At 38.6% G+C, this 22,897-nt stretch overlaps 1 protein-coding gene across 11 annotated transcripts in view; it reads left to right on the plus strand.

Annotated features, from left to right (window-relative positions):
• The window catches only part of camk2d1 (calcium/calmodulin-dependent protein kinase (CaM kinase) II delta 1), a 109,637-nt gene that overhangs the window by 39,896 nt on the left and 46,844 nt on the right, over positions 1 to 22,897 (plus strand). For all 11 annotated transcript variants that reach the window (XM_044342352.1, XM_044342353.1, XM_044342348.1 and 8 more), the window contains exons 3-5: positions 7,540 to 7,599; positions 12,788 to 12,842; positions 22,366 to 22,431. In XM_044342352.1, the coding sequence (XP_044198287.1) occupies positions 7,540 to 7,599; positions 12,788 to 12,842; positions 22,366 to 22,431 (181 nt within the window). The remainder of the gene's footprint in view (positions 1 to 7,539; positions 7,600 to 12,787; positions 12,843 to 22,365; positions 22,432 to 22,897) is intronic.

The following is a 22,897-nucleotide window of genomic DNA, read 5'->3' on the forward strand; positions in this document are numbered from 1 at the left end:
AAAACAGAAATGGCTCAACCTCAGTACAAAGCGATTCTGACCCTGCAATGTTTTTGAGAATGATTATCACCCTGAGGTTTCACTTATGTAATATGGTGCTAGATTAACATTCGATATCATGGTTAAAAAGTTTCCCCATCTGTGCTGTTAGCAGTACGTACAGTGTGTACACAGATTTTTAAAAAGCCTTCTGGTGTTCTGAGTCAGATTCATGTACTTAATGAACTTGTATATCAAGGTCAGAGAATCACATTTGCTTTGGTTTTCTTAAAGCTAGCAGTCAAATATTGAAAATCTGGCGCCAGAGTGGCCAGTCAGAGTGAGACATACTTCCGAAGAAAAAATCGGATAAATAAAGAGAAACAAAGGCTGCTGCGAAAGAAAAAGTAGACATTACACAAACATAATCGCTGAGTCAAACCCTTCAGTGGTGATCAGCAGAGCGGTGACTCAAACTAGCTTCCAGGCTAAATGCAGGACTTGCAGGCCTGTGTCACACACAACCAGCCACTCTCCCATGTTGTGAACATACAGTTGAGACATCTGGTAAGTGTGTGTGTTCTCCTTTTGACCTCAGCTTGACTCATTCTCTCCCACTCTTCATCAGCTTATGCACAGACTACAAACACATGCAGATGCTCACATAGAGAACCCTAGAAAGCTACAGCTAATTGCATTTTGACAGGGCCCTCTTATTACTGTGCCTCCAATTACACCCACACCCAAGAGTCTCCAGTGCATCTGCAGCTCCACCAGCGAATAAAGCCGCTATGATTATGACTGCTAATGATGATTGTCATCTCAAGCATCAGAGCAGACCTGTGAGACAGATCTACTACCCTTCTGTGGCGCTGCACAATGAGGATTCGCATGTTGGTGAAAAGTTTGTTTACATCTTTAAAATTATTATCTTATTCATGAGCCCGTGAGCTCTAATTGGCTAAGGATGTGTGTTTGGGCTCCCTGCCAGTCTTAAAGGAAACAATGATCAGCAGAGTGATGCCGGAAAAAGTTTTGTGATTGCTGTGTCTGACTAGCACATACCTAGATTTGGCATTCATGATTAACAGTTATATGTCTGAGTTTATAGAAGACTCTGCTTTTTTTAAAAGATGTTCTCCACCTCCAAGACCCCTTAAGTCTTATTTTCCTACAATACAATCACTTATATTATACCCTGCTCACTTCCCAAGGCTGCAACATGCTGTAAGTAAGAAATATATTGTTCAGAGACATTTGCTTTGCTGCTTCTTTATATACTTAAAAAAACCTGCCTCCAGACAGAAAGTAGAATCAACCAATCAATTTGTCCAATGCACATGCAGAATTATCGAAATTTGAGGGGGTGTGTGTTGGCTCCTTTGCGACCTACACATGCCCATAAAACCCTTAAAGATGTGTATGTGTATATATATATATATATATATATATATATATATATACACACACACACAATACACAATTGTGCATGTGCAGTCCTCAAGTCGACCAAGAGTTTGACCAATCACAGTGCCAGATTAATTCCCCCTGCCTTCACCCAAATATCATCCCTCTCATTCCCCCTCTTCACTCCCGCTGGCTGCTAAGTGAGGACACTTCTTTTAACTCTTTTGCAAAGGTAAATGGACTGTTCATATTCAGCCTGCACTATTAGGTCATCATACAATTAAGTAATAGCCTACGTATAATGAGAACCGTTGTATTAAGCAGCTCTAAAATATTTATTTCACTATAGCCACAAAGTAGTCTGTCTAGGCTGGTTTTGGTTTTACAGCTTCATTATCGTCATCTTTTACTGAAATTATGTTCATTGTTAAGCTTTGTTTAGGCAGGTGAAAGACAAATGGACAAAAATAGGCATAAATGACCAACTAAGAGTACTGACATCAGCAGATATTTTTGTAAACAATCTGTTAATGGCATCAAGAATTTTCATATCAGTGCATCCCTCACTTTTTTTTCTTTTTGACTGCTGCATGTATGTAAATGACGTACTATTATGCGTATCTATGTAAATAATGTACAATAATTCATTGTGTGAAGAGCAGTGATGTGCATCTAATGCATCTAGGTTGCTGAAGTGGTACTCAAAAAATTTGTCCAGTTTGGCAGGTTTGCAGAAAGGTGCAACTGGTTTTCATCTGTATAAAAATGGTATGAATATTATAAGCCTTTGACTAACAATTTTTTTTTTATTGTTTATCTGCAGATTCTTTTTTTTACTTTGATTAATTGATTGTTTGGTTCATAAAATGTTCAGAATTAATGAAAAAAGGTGATCAAAATACTTGTTCTGATTTGAACAGTTTGAATCCTATAGATTTTTAGTTTTTTTTTCACATAAGATAAAGAAAAGCAGCATATCCTTACATCTGAGCAGCTAAAATTAGAGAATATCCAGAATTTTTGCTTTAAAAAATGACCTTAATGTTTGGTTATCAAAAACAGTCAATTATTTTTTTGTCATTCAACTAATCAATTAAATGACTAATATTTTTAGTTCTTAATAGTGTGCCAGATTGTCCCAAGGAGTAACATATAAGTAGAAAACTTTATAGGACCAAGGGTAGAGCCTTGGGGCACCCCACCAGGTGATGGAATATTTCCTGTTGGAGACAAACCAGTTACACTGACCTGCAGTTTACTCTGTCAGTATGATATGATCTACAGTGTTGGTTACAGCACTCAAATAGTAGGAAACATTGTGCCAGCTGATGATGTAACCCAAGGGTAAACGTATGAATAGAGAACTATATAGGCCTGAAGATGGTGCCTTGGGGCACTCCACAAAGATGCAGAGGGGAAATCATTGAGAGTTTTGACAGAAACTTCCTGTAAAGGAGGTTTATGGTCAAAAGCATCTGTCAGAACCCTTACATATTCTGTTCTCTCCCTATCCTTTCCTTGCCTTTTCTGTATTCATGTTGACTCTGTGATATGCATGTTGGCATCATCAAAAAATGCCTGAGTCTACTGGAGTGTCAATTTGAAGGTGAGAGCCAGGAAATGAGAGGAACTACAGTATGTTTCCTGAGGGAATGGAAAAAAGAAGGGGATTTTGTGTGGATGGGGCAGTGCGGTGCACCAGGGGTATATCCTTCTGTTTTACTGTCTTTTTTTTGTATCACATTCACACTCTGTCTCTTGACACCAAACTCTATTACTCACCCACTACTTTAATAACAGCAAGTGAAAATGGTGAAGAATGACAGTACTTACCAAGCTGTCAAAGGTCAGTCACTTGAAAGAATGTTTTTTTTCACTCTTCCACTAAATTTAAATGAGGTAATGTTCGGATAGCCTGATCATTTGTTTGCTCCGAGATGAGTATGTGACACTAATGTCTGTGTGGGCACATTGAGGGATTATTTTTTTTTTAAGTGAGTGAACCTGCAGGCACTGGATGAGGAACCAGATGTGCTGCTTTACAGTTCTGTGGAGGCCGTTCAGTTGGCTGCATTGAAAATAGCTGCTGCCCTCGTTTTCCTGGGCCTGATGACGATGTTCTCAAGCTCATCTGGGTTTTCTAAATGGGCCAGCTCCAGAGCGAATCACAGAGAAACATCAAGGAGTTGAGGGGAACATCAAATTATGTCTTTGTTTTTTGTGCTTTGGTGAAGTAGAGTGCTTTATGGACTGGGGTAGACACCATGGTCTGGTCCAGCAGCCCAGTTTTTGCCTGCTGTTACAAAACTGTGACTAAATACAGCAAAACACTGAATGTGTTGGATTTTGTCTTCGTAATACCTTTAATTTAATGACCATAACATTTTATACATCAGTAAAAAGGCTTTTGTTATTTGTAGTGCCGGGAGGAAAAAAGTGAAGATGAAGGAGACGTGAAAGTCAAATGAATACTAACACTGAAGAAGTGTGAGTTTCGGTCTTGCACTATATCAAACTTTGCATAGAAAAAAAGGAAGTACCACATGCATATACATCCTTAGTCATTACTGTGTGACTCTTCTCACTTTTGCTTGCTTCAAAACCACTGTCTTGTCCTCTGTGGAAGAAGTTGGTGGAAAAAAAAAACAGTCTAACAGGACACTTTTCATATTTTGCTGCTTTGACACAGTGAACTGACTAACACTGGGATTGGCTTCATAAAGATGGCAGCTGTGGATGTTCAATTGCATTTATATTTGATTCTTTACTGTAAAAAAAAAAAGCATATTTTTTCATTATAAATCTAGGACTGGGTTTACTGGGTTTGCTTAAATAAAATCGTCAATAAAATTGGCAACATGTTTATTTAAAACAGGAATTTTCTGAGCAAAGAATAACTAAATAAGAATATGAACCTGACCAGGCATTCAAGATCAGCTTTCAGCACTTGACAGTTTTTATTACACTGTGATTTTAAAAAAAAAAAAAAAAAAAAAAAAGTATTTTATATAGACTATATCTTTTCACTTTCCTCATTATGTCTCAAGATTAATGTTAGCAGTCATTGGCACTTATAATTGAAAAGGATACATCTAATTCTCCATCAAGCAGCCCCAAATGTTACATTATCATACATCAGGTCGACAATGAAGACTGAAGAAAGAGAGACTAGCCAGGAAAAGGACCAGTTGCATGTGGTTGCAGTGAGGCTGGAGACAGTGAGTGAGCTACTCATGCTGTAAATCCTGTTATGTCACAGATTAACAGCGTGCCATGCTGCAGGTGGAAAGGGGTTATGTAGAGAACGAGAGTGCGGTCAACGTTCACCCGGTGACCAGGATTACAGCCCCTGTAAAAGCACATCCTATTGATCTGATTAGGATTAGAGATTTATAAAGTGAGGTGCGATTTGGAGGTGGTGTGATCACATCTGGTTGGAGCCAGGCTGGGATTACAAAGCAGCAGGAACCTGTCTGAGAAACGCTCTCACTCCTGTCAATCAGTTGACTTATTTGGTGCTCAGTATGGGGTAACATGAAGATGCGACTCCATTGACAGATAACTGACCATGAAAATCTTATTGTTATTTAGAGATTGGCTACATATTTCACAAGGGAAAACTTTGACAACAGGAACCACACCCATTTTCACAGCCAACAGATGCTGTTTCAAACACAGGAAGAAAACAGAGAGAAAATAAAACCAGTGAAGTGATGTTACACTGCTGAAGCAACCTCCGTCCCACTCCACATGTACACATAAACACACATTGTCTTTCTCCTCCCTTCTTTCACTCCATCCTCTTTCTTTTTCAGTCTTTCCTGCACCCATCACTGGCACAGCTCCCCCTGCAAGGCACACTGCAGCACTGCAGTCTTAAATTAACTTAAAAGATCACTGGAACATTACTATAATATAATAATAATAATAATAATAATAAAACTTTTTGAATATTATCAAGTACTTTACAGGAAAAAGACCTCACAGTGTAAACAATAGGAGCAAAAGCAAACAATAAAACCATGAAACACAAATATATAAAAATCATTTTTAATGTAGAAAACATCAAATGGCAAATTTGGCAATTGGAGCCCAATAATACAACTACAGGAACAAAATGTGTGTTGTATCAAACAAGCAGACTGCAAACACGTTTTGGTACAGACACTCAGGGACAGAATGTCTGTACCAGATTTCATGGGACTCCATGAAATAGTTGTTGATACATTCCAGTCTGGACCAAAGTGGTGGATTGGCTGACCAACTGACCAACATTGCTATCCCTTAAGCAACGCCGCCTGCTAGCTCGTCGAATGACAGTATTGGCAATGCTGTGATGTGTTGATGTATTTATATCATGAATACACACAGAAGCAACAAACTTCCAGTGGAAGTTAAGGAGAAAAGAGTTGCTACTGAGTGAGATCACTCCCTTTTTTGGAACTATGGAAACATTAGTTCTACAATAAACCACAGCGATATATAAACACAGTAAGAAGATGGTAACAACTTATTTCATCATGTCAAGTAGAAGCACCCAGCTGAGTACGAGGAAAGCCAGAAATAACACGGAGAGAGCAGTGGAAACGGATGATAGGCGTGAACAACTGACCAGACTGACTACACTGGCACAGCCTAGTATAGCCCAGTCATTAGCAAGATATTTTAATAATGAAGTAAATAAGAAACTACATTCCCGGTGAATATAGTTATTGCTTTAAAACGATGTCATGACACATCACCCATTCCTACTGTAATACATATTGTGAATACATGAGCTTACCTCTTGTCTACAAAGAAAAACCTCTTTAATATAGCTGTGTCAAGCTCATTTACGTCTCACAATGGTGAATAATACATACTTGAACAAGAGCGTTTTATTAAATATTCAACAGTCTTTTGGGTAACTTAGTCCCCATTAATTCAACATTCTCAAAGCCTCTTTATTTGAATAGCAAATCAGCTGAATTGGAGACGACCCCAGCGACACCTCGTACTGTCTGAGCTGCTCACAGCTTCGTACTCTATTGTATCCTGGTGTTACTGCTACAGTGTCTAAATGATTTTTGATAAATTGACCTGTCTTTCTGCATTCATTTGTGGATAATTATTATCTTTATCAGTCTTTCTGCCACTTTAACCTTGATGGTTTTAAGAGTAATATAAAATGTGGTAACACAGGGACGTTTTTCATGTCAGAGCTCAGTCAGACTGCGACTAAAAAGTGTTTGATTATTATTTCGTCTCAAGGACACATGGAGAAATGTTGTCATCCTTTTTTGTTTGAATGTTAAGTAACATAACTGTCTATGCAAGGGGAGAAACAGAGACTCTAGCTAGTTATTCTTGTAGTGTTTAGCCCACTATTGGCTGTGGGTTGACTTTGTGCTATTTTATAGCCCTGTGCTGTTTTTCTTTTTCTTTGTCAAAGTAGGTATTGCTCTAAGATTTATTTATTTTGGTCCAGCTGTTCTGTCATTTGTAGGCTCCCATAGAAAATATTGACAAACCTTGCCAGACTGTAGTAACATATAAATAATGTTATTCATATATTATTTAGAGACAATTTGAGAAAACACAGTTGGAAGTGCTGATGTGGGGCTTTCACATAGTATATGTGAAACAATTTTTTTTAAAACTGAATTATTAAAATATTCAGTGATTTACAGTGACATCCACAGACTTTCTATGAAATAAGTACAAAAACAAGTAAATGGACTGTATTATAGTTTTATATGGTAAATTTCTCTGCAGTATTTGTGTGTGAATTGTACTTTCTCAAACTGACAAAATGAGGCTTGACTTGTAGCTTTCTGTTCTGAAAATAAAGGATTTCTTCAGTGTAGTAAACATGAACAGCACAGGTATGGTGCATATATTGCAGTCTCACCATACAGGTTTGACCAACTAACACACAGATACTGCACTGGAGAAGTGCCAGAGTTTTCCTCCAATTCATCTCCTGGCTACAGTGCACAGTAATGACTTATGACTGTTAGTTTTATTGCTCATTTGTTCCCAGCAGGAGGGAGATGTGGGCGGTGTTTGTCAAGTGGAATCTCTGTAGAGAGAGCGGGTTGAAGAATATCAGGAGGGCCTACCAGACAGATGTGACAGATGTGTCATCTTTCTTTTTTTTTTGTGTCTAAACAGATCACCAGAAGCTGGAGCGAGAGGCCAGGATCTGCCGCCTGCTCAAGCATCCCAACATTGGTAAGGTCTTATTTAGTATTCCTATTTCTATTTCCTGTATCTCTTTCTGTACTCCCTCTCATGTCATATGGAAGTCTATGTATAATACATATCCATATACTTCAAAACATACAAAAGTTAGCCTGAAGGTATACAGAAGATGTATAGAACGTTCATTCAAAATTGATGCTGCACACTGGATTCACATTTTTCCCCCTAAGTGCTTTTACTATAAATGCAGGTACGTCTTATGCTTTTGCTTATGCAGGTAATGGCCATTTAAATGTCAATCATATCTACAAGTGCACATTCTCGGACAATTTTCTTTTCATCACTTAGCAGGACATTGACTTGCATTCATTCCCTTGACATTAACCCTAACCACTACATGTCTAACCCTAACCCTAAAGGGGACCAGTATACTGCATCAGAACTGCTTGTCAGGTGGTTGAGTAGTTTCTGAAACCGCCTCCCCTCACACACACATCTCACCAATGTCTAAAAATTTCCAAAAATGGAATTCTAACATTCACACCAACTTCATGTAGTCATCGGCCCGCTGTGTTGAGGTGAGAAAGGAGTCAGGGTGTGAATTTCTCTCTCAAGCTCTCTTTTTTTTTTTTTTTTTTTTTCATTCTTGACACAGCTATTTTTGTCACTTTTCATGTGAACAAGTGACTGCAACACTATGAATGTCTTCCAGGTGCTACTTCACCTTCAAGTGTGGCTGTTAAGAACAACTTTTAAACAAGTCCCCTAAATTCAATGGTTTACCCAAACCCTAAATATGAGGTGAGACTATGCAACATATACAGCCTTGTATGGACTCATCTCATAATGTGATCAATATAAATACACACTTATAAGAGAGCATAAAGAATTTTAACTGTAAATGCACACAAATACATTTTGCCTGAAGCCTTTGAGCAAGAGGCAAGTCTACAAATAGATAGCATCTGCATACCCTTCCCCCCTCCCCAACACACACACACATACAGACACACCTCCCTCTCCCTTGCCTTCTTGCCAAGCAGCTGTAATTATCACCTCAGTAATGACTTTGCTGCACACTGAAAACTGGCATTTATTTGTTATTTGGTCCCTTTTCTTGTCTTTTAGTGAGAACGAGGGATGAGAGGGTGGGAGCAACAAACCAATGAATGATTAGGGGGTTATTTGCTGGTCTATTGTCACAGTGTCAGATATTGACTTACTGACATCACATAGGAGGGTTTAGTTAAGTGAGGGTTGTTTGACTGAGGTTTGGGTTGGCAGAACCAAACCAAAGCTTTATTTCAGTGCAGTTCAGTTCATTTTTGACAAAGGTTAGTTAACAGCTGGAATAAAAGGGCCATTTAAATAGATATTAATTCTGCTTCACATTGGTTCCATTTGCTTTATATGGCTTGTAGACATATATCTCATAATTTAAGTTTCCATAAACCATTCAGGGATTCTGGATTTTTGAAGCAGATAGCGGTATCGATTGACTTCCACATTATAAAGAAAGTCATGTATTTTTTGAAACATCAAACCCAAACATTTTGTGAAATCTCTCGAAAACCTTTTTACATACAGACATTCAGAGTGAACACAACTTGAGTATGTGCACTAGTGTGAGCCGGTGAGTAATGAGATTCTCCAGCGACACACTCCTTCTCCTCCTTTCAAGAGGGATCTGTCTCTCATCAGATAGTGATTGTGCTGGTAGCAGGTAGCGTAGGTTTCGCTACTTTTCATTCAGGCAGCATCCAGCTTTGGGAAAGCCCTCATTCCTTAAAGGTCGTAGCAGTGATAAATCTTTCAGATGTCAATCAGGAGATGTCAGAGAATCCCCACAGGGGGATCTTCCCCTTTTTTAATCTTTTATCCATCATCTCATTCTCTGGCCTATCTGTCTTTAACCTGTCTTAAGTACTTTTCCCAGAAGTACCCTACTTTATATTCATACAGTCACATGCATTCATGGTACAATCAATCTTTGAGTGTTTGTTGTATTACCAGTGGACTCTATCTTCCTCAGGGAAAAAATGGAAACTGGCATATGATGTATTCCCTGCTAACCTGATAATGTGCTAAACACAGTCAGTGATGATGTCACTGAAACACAGAGCCAAAATCAATTGTAGCAGAACTTTCACTGTGCCTGTTAAAGCTGTATTTTAGTCACTCTAAATGCTAAATGATCATGTATGCTAACCTGGCTGCTTTACAGTTGGGGGTTCGATAGCATTTTCTTGAATCTGAATCCACTATTGAACCCACCTAATAAATGTTCACAACATGCAGCTACAAGCTGAAAATGAGAAGGTATTAAATGTTAATTAAATGTATCATTTATACAACAGGTGTACCCTATTTACTTTTGTTCTCCTTATTTTTCATGTGCAAATACTGGAGATCCTAATTCATAACTATTAATTTGATCATTTTTAATTAGATACATCAGATAGATTGCTTCAGTCAAGAGGACTTGCCACTCTATTGGTCTGTTTAACAGCAAGAACACACAGTCCACTCGTGATCATACAGTGATGTTTATGGGGTGGCGTTTCCTTCTCCAACAATCAATCTTTGGTTGAATACAGACACTGGCTTGCATGAAGCACATTAACCAGACAAATGCCAAGTTTTCAGCTCTGTGAGGCACAACGTTGAGCTATTGAGCTAATGAACTATTTAGCAGCTAAGAATTTACCCTCTTCATGCTAACAGTAGTTAATCAGCACTAAACACAAAGATGAGACTGATGGGAATGTCATTAGTCTTGCAGGTATTTTGTCATACATTAGTATTCAGAATTGTGACCTGATGGTGGCGCTAAAGGAAAAATCAGGGGATCACCAGAGTAACTACATTTCATCCTCACGGGAACGTGAAATTCCATGGCGATCAATCCAGTAGTTGTTGACATTTCAGTAGTGGACCGACATTGCTATGCCTAGCACCATGCAGCTAGCTAAAAATTAGAAGCCTTCTACTTATATGTTTTGTTCATTCCTCTTTGCGAGTGGAGAGAGATAAGATATTCAATAAGAGATTAGTTGGCTTTAGAGCTTATCAAATCCAGCACTGTATGACCTTTGAACTGGATCGGAAACATAACTACCTATAGAAATATAGACCTAGGCTGGTCTATGGCGCTTCATATCAGCACAATAAAGATAAAGATGATAAAGACAAAAGACCTACGCTGTCAAGTCGTTTTTGTCAAGGGACTGCTCCCTTAAGGACATGACACTATGTTTATCTATGACTGTGACTGAATTGGCTATAGATTTTAATAACCAAGTACAGCAAAGCTGTGTAGAGATTGGAAGAAGCGATCCTGCTACCACAAGCCCATTTGTATAACCCCTGAGCTAATGCTATAATAGGTCCTCTGCTTCTTGTTAGACATACAACGATAGTGTCAGTTTCATCCCCCTTCTCACTTCATATGTCATTTCATGAGGCAGTGTAGCTAATTGGCTCAGTGAAACCTCACCGTCGGCAGTGTTCTTACCTCTCCGCTGCCTTTGTCTTCTTCTTGTTCATCACAATGAAATGACAACCTTGCTCCCAGATATTCATGCTCATTCACAAAGACCTGAATGCTAAAAATAGAGCTGCAGGAGTAATGCACAGAAACACATTCAAATGAAGAAGCATGTTAGCAAGCTTGTATATTAAAAAAAACAACAACATATAAACAATGTTGTTCTGCATTGATGCGCTGCATGGTCAGTGTTTTAACATTTTACTGGAAGTGGAGCTTACAGATATTGTGAAACAAAAGCTCATTATAAACAGTGCTAAACACATTGTGCAATACATTTTAAGTGTTAGTGACATTGACGTTAATGAGATTTTCTGATGATTTTATTGTACAATAGAAGACGTATATAACATGCAAAAAACATCAAAAATGACCTAGCTAATGCAAATCAGTTAATGTTAACATTTTAAGCACAACAAACTTTAGCTTATTTATTTTCATTTCAGATTCATAAATTAATTCAAAATCATTTCCGTAGAATGTAAGGTGAAGGAGCATAGACTACAGCCGTGCACTCAGATGGACAAATCAGTGAAAAAATGTATCTGAATATAGTCTGATGTTAATATTTCAACAGTGTGTATAACTGTCCACTCAAGGGCATGCATACTGTATGTGTTCAAAGCTGGATCTACAGCCTCTTAGAGGGAATAAATGTGAATATTGTTAATAATTTATTTCTGCATGCATATTTGAATGAGCTGTGAGTATATGTAGATAGATGGTAGGTATAGTTCAACTGGCATCCATTTTTAAAGACCAGTGGTGACCATTATATCTGGACTGGAGCTGTTGACTTCTCCTGCCAACATCCATGAGGTTATCACACTGAATTCCTGACAATTCTGTAATCAAGATTTGGCCTTAGAATTACTTTGGATTAACAACTCAGTAGATTAATTGTGGAAAGTAATGTTTAATCATTCCAACAACAGACATATATTCATTTAAACACTGACATTCTCTGGGTTTAATGAAGTAATGCAGCGAGGGCTGGTTGGAGGACTTGCATTTGTCTATGACAGTAAGATGAACGGTGCATTTTAAAGTCTTCCTTGTTGATAATGTTGCAAGGAGCAAACAACCAAACAAAAGAACCCCAACATGTTCAACTGTGTACTTGCACTTCCCAGTAACACACACACACACACACCGAGAAAGCCTCTGCTGCTATCCCAGCAGATCAGACTGTGGTTGTACTGGGCAGCCTCCAGGTGTGGATGTATAGTGTGTAACGAACTTTGTGTGAATGTCAACAGGGCTTGCCTAGAAAAGTCAGCAGATATAATCTATGAGCATATGTTTTAATTTTAATCTCTGTTCAGACACAATGACATTAAACCTGGCACCCTCAGTGTGACAAGGAAAGACTGTTACCGTTAATGAATACAGATGAAAAATATCAAAGCACATAAAAGGTAAAATAGAAAAAGGTAGAAAAAGCAGAACTCACCACAGTGTTTCCCCTTAAGCACACTTCACGCTGAGACAAGACAACAGTACACCAGTGTTCAGTGCTCAATTTGTGGGTAATTAAGTGTACATAATTCTAACAGTTACCTACTGCTGCCAGTTCTATTGCCAGTGTGGCAGGTTGCCCAGTGCACTGAAGTAGTGTTTCCATAATTAAATAACTTTCTCTCTTTCTCTTCCTTCTTCTGTCCTTCACAGTGCGGCTCCATGACAGCATATCAGAGGAAGGATTCCACTATCTGGTCTTTGATTTGTAAGTACAGACCTGTACATCACTTCAAAGCACTTTTTTAGATGCTCACCGTATATTCCACATGGTTAAACACATGCAAAACACACCGTGACACACATACAGTCATGCACCTGACAGCTGCCAATCAGATGCCTTCTCAGCGAGGTATCCTGGGAGATTCAACGCAGCGTGTTGGTCTGCCTCCTCTTTGCTCCATCTGTCTCAGCAACGCTTTGTACTCAATCTCCCTACATCCTCACCATGCTCACACACTGCACAGAAACATCAGAGGTAGCACATGATATAGACCAGATCACACAAGCACACACACGCGCACTGAGATAAAAAAACAAATGAGCTGGATTGCATCATATTGGACCTTATACATACAGTTGAGTTGTCTAGATAATAAATAATGTTAGCTGACACAGATGGCAGGTAGATTACTATACTCACTCATATGTGTTCACCAGCCATCTGCTGCTTCTGTCTCTGAATCGTCTGTTCATTAGAAACTGCTAATCAAGTAATAATTTTAGGATATTCTAAAATGCTCCTCTAAGTAGATCAATAATTTAAAACTGAAACATGTGTCATCACATCTTAATTGTTTCAGTGACAAAATATTTAATGTATTTCATAGCTTCTGCTGCTCAATTTGTGGTTACAAGTTTTGAATATGTTATTTTGTCTTTCAAAATTGTAGAAATTCTGTTCTTTTAAAGTGTGTACACAAAGAGAATAAGAGACAGATATTCCCAAGGAAAAAGCAAAAAACAGTTGACTACTGAGAAGAAAAGAAAAACAAACAATAAAAAATAAATATATATCGTATCCAACCATCCATTTCTACAAACTTCTAAAGCTGGCCTGCTCCAGGTCTGATATTAGTGGATTAGTGTATTCATAATTATCATAGATAATAATGAATTATGAAATCAAGAGATTATTAATATCAATCAATAATTCGGGCACCAACTGTTGATATCGGGAGTCTCACACTTGAAGGCACCAATATGTTGGATCTGTTAGGAACACAGTTGGTTATTAACAATAATTAACAATTATCAATGATAATTAATTAATTATAAAACTTAATAGAATTATTGATATGAATTAACAATTACGGGGCACCACCGGGAAACCGGGACCAATAACCAAACAAGGTAGTCTCATAAAAGGAGTTCACGTAGAATGTTAATATCTGAGAGATATCAACATTCACAACTGAACAAAGAAGGGTTGAATTCCAGCTCTGACTCCTTCAATCAGCCACTTTTCACAATATATAAAACACAATAATGACAAAAGAACTTCTCTTTAAAGATATAACAGTGTTTATTAAACTTAAATGCTTCATTTAATAAACTACTATTCTAAAATCTAATTCTACCAAAGCAAACACAAACAGCTATGTACAGGGTTGAACATATGCAGGTGTGTGTGTGTGTGTGTGTGTGTGTGTGTGTGTGTGTGTGTGTGTGTGTGTGTGTGTGTGTGTGTGTGTGTGTGTGTGTGTGTGTGTGACAAAATGGCGACATGACCTGACATGATGACGTCGTGGGTCTGGGATGCAGATGTGACTATGGGAGGAAGTCACGTCACACAAGAACCAAATGGCGGAAGTACGGCATTGTCTTCGTTAGACAATAGCATGATGGCGCTGCCTGGTGGTCAGCGTCTTGCACTCACCCAATTCCGTGTAACATGTGTGTCTGATGGCGGATAAGGAAGGACAAAGCAACACTTTGTCCGATGTTATCTGACCATCAGATGTGTAAAAAGGTGTCGGTGCGTATGTGTTTGTGCACGCGTGTGTGTTAGTCGCAAGAGAAGGAAGAAAGAGGAGAGAAAGCGATCGTGAGGGAGAGAGAAGCGGTTCCTCTGTCCACAGAGAGCATGTGTATGGACGGCAGTCTGTAATGCACGTTGTCTGGTTTCTGATTGACAAAGCAACTTACTTTCTCACTCACAGTGGCACAAACACAGCAGTAGTCCTGAGCGGGATAAACACAAAAACAGTGTAGCATGGTGGACACAACTAAACAGGCAGCAAACTTTAAACACTCCGCAGAGTAAAGCAGAACAAATGGACCAGGTGGTCCATCAATGCACACAATAAAACAATAGCAATAAAGCTTAAAAAGCTAAAAGCTAAACAACAGCACTGAGGCTGAAACTAACACACAATAACACTGCCTCTGCCCAGACTTAAACTTCTTACTTGGTCGGTTCAGAAAGCGAGCAGGGTGTGTATGTTAAGTCTGTCTTTCGGTCCGGCTCGGATGCTGTTCTTGGCGGGTTTTACGGCAAGCTGATTCTCGGGGAAAGTCTTCCAGTGGGGGAAAACACATGCATGGGGGACCTCCGTTTGTCAAGCTGACTCACAGAGGGACACAAGTTCTCCCTAGCTCAGTCGACATGGAAAGGCAATGTTTCTCTGTGTGCGTTCAGTTTTAAAGGGGCAGTGATGTCACGGCTGTGTCATCCTGACACTCCTCTGTGCAGGAGCGTCTCTGCCAATGAGAGACTGTATGTTGAGACCATTTCCTGTTTAGCACCCAGGTGCGAAATTGGTGCATGTTGGGATATGGAGTCCGAAATGGACTCTAATTGTTGTCAACCGGCTGCCCTTTCTTGTTATCAGGCCTTGTGACTTGCATGCAGGCCTGCCTTTGTATGACCCCATGGTTGAGGCCCAACACAGAAATACTGGGTGCTGGGTAAAGTACGCTGGTATGATATGTCACTCTAAACTATTAGGTCATCATACCATCAAGTAATAGCCTACCTATAATGAGAACATGGTTGTATTAACCAGCTCTAAAATTTTTATTTCACCATAACGGCAAAGTAATCTGTTTAGGCTGATTTGGATTTTACAGATACATTGTCATCATCTTTTCAAATTAGCTGAAAATCATATTTTCAAAAGTCAAATTGGCTTAAAATTTGATCACCATATGAGTTTTATTGATTATGGAGGTGTTAACAATAAAACCATATAAACCCAGCAGCAGTGGTATGTAACTGTATAGCCTAAGTGAAATTGTGTTCCTTGTTAAGCTATGTTTAGGCAGGTGAAAGACAAATGGGCAAAAATAGGCATAAATGATCAACTAAGAGTACTGGTATCTGCAGATATTTTTGTAAACAATCTGTTAATGGTATAGAGAATTTTCATATCAGTGCTTACCTCACTTTTTTGTCTGTTTGACTGCTGCATGTATGCAAATGATGTACTGTTATATGCATGTATGCAAATTATGTACAATAATTCATTGTGCAAACAGCAGTGACTTGCATCTGACGCATCTAGGTCACCGAAGTGGTACTCAAAAATTTGTCCAGGGTTGGCAGGTCTGCTATGCTCTGGTAGGACGCCAACCAGCATTGAATCAAAGGAAGATTGATTTAAATTGAGAGATAGAGATGAGTTGTCACTGAGCAGACAAAGGCAGGGATTAGGCATTATTGTAGATCCTAATAACTCTGACTGCGTTGACATAACATGAGTCCAAAAATCTCTGATCAGTGAGTATTCCCAAAACATATGCGTTGTTGTGCCCGGCATCTGAGCCTGGCTGTGAGTATGTTTAGGACTAGTAATTATGGCTCAGGATTTAGATTGTTTTCTTGGGTAACAGTTGGAGCTTTTTTAATGATGATTTTAATGAGGTACCGGTCCATTGTAGCAGCCAACTTCACTACAGGTGCAGGATTGCCTGGCCTCTGCCAGGTATCGTAACAGCAGCCCTGTTTGTGAGTGTGTGTTAGAAACGGAAATGGAATGAATTCAATGAAGATAAAATTATGGCTCAATGTAGGGTTAAGATATCGGCCTAAACTGGTAAATTTAAAAAAAAACAATTCTTGGGGCAATTTTTGCCCCTCGATTGTAGATTTTAGGTGCGTTCTGAAATTTCTTGGGGCATTTTTGCCCTTGCCCCCCATTAATTTCAGACACTGATTACAATAATCAATTCTTGAGAAAATAAATGCATGAATAACTTTCTTTATGTCAGAGGATAATAGGAATGATCTGATTTTTTTAAACCATTCAAAGCTGATTAAAAATAGGGCTGAACTACCTTACTGACATGACTGAAAATTAAAATGGAATCAAAGATGACTCCTAAATTCTGACATTGGGCTTTATGGAAGGCGCTAGGTTAACAAATGTGTCACTGGAATCTGATATGTCTAATGACCCGAATAGGATTAATTCAGATTTTTCTTAATTGAGTTGGAAGAAGTTATTAGACATCCAGCATTTGATATCCTTTAGACAGGTCTTTAAAGAAATCAGACTGCGGGGGGATCCTGGTTTTACAGACATAAAGTTGTGTGTTATCGGCATAGCAATGAAAGGAGATCTTATGATTGTATAATAATCTACCAAGTGGAAGCATGTAAATACAGAACAGAAGAGGACCTAGGAAAGAGCCTTGAGGTACTCTGTAGTTCATAGTGACAGTAGATGTTACCAAGTTATCAAGAGTGACTGTAAAGTGTGAAAGATGAGAGATGAACCACTTGAGAGCAGTGTCTGCAACCCCTGCAAAGCAGACGTTAAATCAAGTAAGTTCAAGGCAGACCCTTTACCAGCATCAACAGCAAGGAGATCATTAGTCACCCTAAGTAGAGCAGTCTCAGTGCTATGTTTTTCTCAAAAAACAGTATGGAACTTAAAAAAATATCATGTTGGCTTCTGTGGGCACTTAATTGTTTGTATACAAGATCTTTGACAGAAGTGGGAGTTTGGAGATTGATCTATAATTGTTGAGTACATAAGGATCTCAATTCTTTGAGAAGAGGTTCCACAAGATGGTACATAGCCAGTGGCTAGTGAGTTGATAATGGAAAGAACAATTGGAAAAATATGTGGTGGGACCTTTTTGAAGAGTCTGGATGGGATTACATCTAGATGACATGAAGAGCAGTTAAGCTGACAGTCAGTCTCCAGCAGACGAGGTCAGTTCAGAAGAGGGGAATGAGACTGTAGGTGGGTGGGTAATAGTAAAGTTACAAATCCGTGGTATAATCTGACCCCTGACTTTTTTCAAGTTTAGCTGTAAAGAATGATGGAAGGTTCTCACATGCTTCTGATGAATGATCAGGGAATGAATTATTTTTTAGGACCACTGCCACATGTTCAATAGTTCTGAACAATATTCTGGGATAATGGTGGCTTTCAGCAATAATATTGGAAAAATATTTTTTTCTTGCCGTTTTGACAGCAGAGTTGTAATTGGACATTAGATTTTTTAACTGAGCATAATTTACCTCAAGTCTGCTGTGTTTCCACTTAAGTTCCAGGGAGTACCAGTTAGACCAGTTTTACTTTTGTTTTTGAAGGGAGCAATTTTGTTAAGAATGCCCACACAGAGTGAATTAAACTGATCTACTAAACTGTCAAGGGAAGTATCTGCCATGGAATTATTGCATGATTGGTCAAATTCCCTAATAAACATGGCTGAAGTTGAGGAGTTTATAACGCATCTCTTTAAGCAAGTGACTGGGGAACTGGAGAGACTGCAGACAGAAAGATTGAAAGTAATGGAGAATCTGTTGGCTCCACTCGTGAGTAGAGCCAACAGATTAGTTAAGCCAAATGAGTTGCACAAATTTTTTAAATCTAAGGCGAATGGATCATTTGCACAATAAATATGAACATTAACATCACCCATAATAACAATTTTATAATAACTGGACATCATAAATGATAAGAGCTCTGAAAAGTCAGAGATGAAGTTAGGTTTATGTTGAGGGGGGCGGTAGAATACCACACAGACAATTGGCATTTAAACTCATTGCCAAGTATTAATTACAGCTACATTACCTACTTGGCCCAAGGAACTAGGTTTAGATAAGTGTGAGTAGTTGGGGGGGGTTGGGGTGGGGGGCAACGTACACACATTATCCTTGGTATGTTGAATTTGATGTGTTCTGTTAACTGTGGGATGAGAGTACTGTTGACCGCTTCTTTCACTGCCAACTGGTTAAATCCTAACAGCAGGTCCTAACAACATTATCAATGGCATCGTCCAGATTTTCTTTAGGCATTGTAACCATGGGTTTTTTCTTCAACAGCGACATACTATTGCCTTCCCCTTTGCCCCCAGGCTTTCTTTGAGACATTGTACATTGTGCGTTATCAAAATTGTTTGGTAGATTAATTAAAAAGGAGTTTAGGGGTTGTTGAGGACGAGCTACAGAGCTACACGTACATTGCAGTTGAGGGCCATTTGGAAGTGATCATCGGTGTGCATGATTTTGTAGAAAAATGGGAAATAAACGTGAAATTTACATCTCACGCCCCAACATTTCAGCTCCATATGTCCACTGTGACATATTTCAAGGTTGTTAGTCAATATGAGCTTTGTTTCCTCCCCAATTCCAATCTGTTCTCATGAAGCGTATAATGTGAGCTATCTGCCTCATTTTCTGCAACACGAAGCGTTGCATAGATATAGCTTAAACATGAAAAAAACTATTCATATGAAAATAAATCATTTTTCTTTTATCTGCTCCTTATGTCTGTCTAAATATTTTTCATCGTCTATTTCTAATTCTAATTCTGATATGTCATCTTTATTGAATTCAGCAACCTCCTTTGCTGTCGTCAGGTTTCATCCTCACAGTGGTTCTCAACCTTTTTGGAGTCAAGGACCCCCACATTGAAACACATCACTGAACACTGAACCACTGCTCTATTACATCCAAATTTCTCAATCTCTTAATACAGCAATTAATTACTCTTTTCTATGAGTGAACCTAATATCCTGCTTTCTCTCACTTCATTTAATCGTCCTCCCTCCCTTCAAACCCCCACCCTTCTCTCCCTCTTCCCCTTCACCTCCCGTTTTCCCTTCCTTGTGTGCAACCTAATCTGGCAGCTAGAAGGAAATTGCTTTGAATTTCTTTTAAATGCTGTATTTAATTTGACTAGTGGCCATAAAAAAAGAACAGAGGGTGTTCCTCTCTTGGCTAAAAGACAACATAGGGATAAAAAAAACATTCCCCCCTTTTTCCTAAATAGAAAACCTGCCTGAAAGGATTACAAGACAGACTACAAGTGGGTAGAACAAATTGTGTTGTGTTTGACCATATTATATCTCCAGAGGTTTACTGGACCTCAATTTCAACCTGATATTTATTGAGCATGAGTTGAAAAGCATTGTAACAGATAGGAAGAACATGCTAGATCAGAGAAAATCATTTTACAATTCATTTTTGGATGACTTCCTGGCAGCTGAATGCATGCCAAGAATAACACTGTGTTTTTACAACTGAATTTGTCACAACACCAAAGTCATTCAAATTTCCATGAAAGTTTAATATGAAAATCTCTGAAGACTCAAAGTGATAATGTTTTCCAGAGGCAATGGAAAAAGTTTTGCCTTAAAATATCCTAAAAGTCATTCTCTGTGTTTTGGGAAATTGGCCTAGAGGCCTACTTTTAAACATCTTGTTACATGTTAAAGGGAAACAAAGGGAAAGGGAATGTACATAGTTTGTACATTAAAGGGGACCTATCTTTACCTACATTGTACATTAAAGGGGACCTATCTTCGTGTCAAACGTGGCCAAAGTGTCAAATAACAAGGTAAGCGTATGTAGAAGTGATCCTTGTGAACCAAAAACACTGGTTTCAGACTTCTCTGAATGCTCAGTTTCCAACGGTTTTTTTTTTCTACTTTCAGCCCAAGCTGATGTCGGCTTGTGACAGATTTCTTTATATGACCATCTGCTCCACGCACAGCATGAGTTCACTGCTCTGCTCCGCTAACATTATAGCATTTTTCCATTGTTTTGGGGGTTGTCGCACCAAGCCATGACTTGAGCTGAGCTGGCACGCTGTGAGTTAGTGAGTTTTTCCATTACACAGCAGGGCCAAGTAAAATAAGTAGTTTACCTGTTGGAGGTGTGCTGGTTGTTTGTAGCTCTTCATCAGACATCATCATCAATGTGACTGTTTCTGCTTTTACTATTTGTCCCTGCATTATTTCGAGCTTGAAATATGTCCACATCTTGTTGTGTAGACCAGTTTGTAGCGCTGCTAACAAAGCTCTGCTAATTCGGTGAGGAACATGTTTCATTTCCTGTAAATTCTTCACAATAAAAGTCTCCCATTATTTAGTCATTTAAATTTTTTTAATATGAAGCAGTAAACCAGGAAATGTTGGGTTTGCATTAGCGGTAACTTAACTTGACTTTGAAACGGTTGCCCCTCAGCAGGCTTCTAGAATGCTGACCAATCCGAACAGAGTTGGCTCATCGGGAAGGGAGCCTTAAAGAGACAGGAGCTAAGACTGCCTGTTAGAGACAGAGACTGAATTGAGTGGCTACATAAAGGGCCAGTGTAGGATAAATATCCTGATGATGTCGTCACAGTTATCTTGGCTTGGAATCTACAAGTTATTCAGAGAAACGTGAAATTTGAGTGTGGGGTTAAATTCATACAGTCATTTACAAAGTAGGGTAGGTCTAATGAAGGCAGATATTGAAATGCATTATGGGAAATGTAGGATCCAGTGTTTTTGTAACTTGCCCTATTCTGGGAACCAAGGATTTGTCTGCTGCCTTAATTTTGTTTTTCATTATTTTAAGTCCTCTAATTTTAAGAAGTAAAATATTCAATCACCACTAGGTTGTATTGGTTTGCCTAAAATTATGCACACCCATTTGGATATTATTTGGAGATATTTGGAAGTGATTATGGGATTTCATGAATTTCCAGTTCACCTTCACTGCACCCTGATCAGCTGAACATATGTGGTCAAGCAGTTAATGCTACAGAGAAGGGACACTTTTTGTATGTATATGTATATAATATATACACAGATACATACATATAATATTTATGTGTGTATGGGTGTGTGTTTATTTTTATATATATATATTGAGTAAAAATGTCAGAAGTTTATTTTCATTATTGACAAAACTTTTATCGTGATCCCATATCAAAATCATTTTATCGCCCAGCCCCACATACAACTGTTTTCACAGACTGAGTAAAGTGTGTCCCTTTTAAAGTTACCAATATAAACATTAGTATTTGCATCAGAAAAATGTTACTACAGTACTAATACAGTACTTGTGGATTGAGATTTAGGTCCAACTGCTGGATCTCAGTGTTTATACTATGTAGTGCTTTATTGCATATTTATTGCACCTTGGTTGTTATCCAGTGGTGTTGCTCAGCCACTTGGAAAAGCAATCTAGAATTGAGTCATAACCTCATGGAAAGACACGGAAACTCCTTCCAGCTGAATAAACAATGTCCATACACAGTGTGACCATATCTGCTGAAATGTGTTATTGTAGTGATTTCACCACAAAAAGGCATAGCATCATGCTTTTGACCCAGCTGGTCTGACAATAATCTCTTCCGGATGAGCTTTATCATTGTGCAGTACTATTAAGCATTTTGCTCTTTTTCCTCTCCCAAAGGTGAAATGAACATCTGTGGTTTTGCAGGTCACTTCTTTTCCCTCTAACTTTCTCTTTCTTTTATTCTTTTTGTCTCTTTCTCCTCCAGAGTAACCGGTGGTGAGTTGTTTGAGGACATTGTTGCCAGGGAGTACTACAGCGAAGCCGATGCCAGGTCAGTGTGATGCTTAGTCAGGCTGCATAGATCACATGTCCTGTTGATATTTCTGAATTTATCGTATGTGATGTGAAATATTCAGTTATTCTACTTTGGGACCATAAAGGCATATTCAAGACAGACAGACAGATACACCATAGCGTGATTACTATACTTGTATCCATCATTATGAAACTACATGTTTCAGTGTATATGTGAATGATAATGTTTGCAACATACAAAATACACAAAAATACAGTTCTTCGTCGTTATGCATTGGATACATCAGTGCATAAGTGTTTTCTGTTGTGCTGCCTTTGATGTGCCTTTTATGCCTCAAATCCTCTCTTCCTACATTTCTTGTTGTACTTTGTCCTCTGATTATGGATCTGCTTTTCCCAATTTCACCTTTTTCCTTCTTTATTGAAAATCCACTCAAAAAAGAACCCCATCTGTTGTGTCAGCCATGCCAGTCACATGGCTT

Source organism: Thunnus albacares, chromosome 22 (assembly GCF_914725855.1).
Source record: "Thunnus albacares chromosome 22, fThuAlb1.1, whole genome shotgun sequence".
Taxonomy (NCBI): domain Eukaryota; kingdom Metazoa; phylum Chordata; class Actinopteri; order Scombriformes; family Scombridae; genus Thunnus; species Thunnus albacares.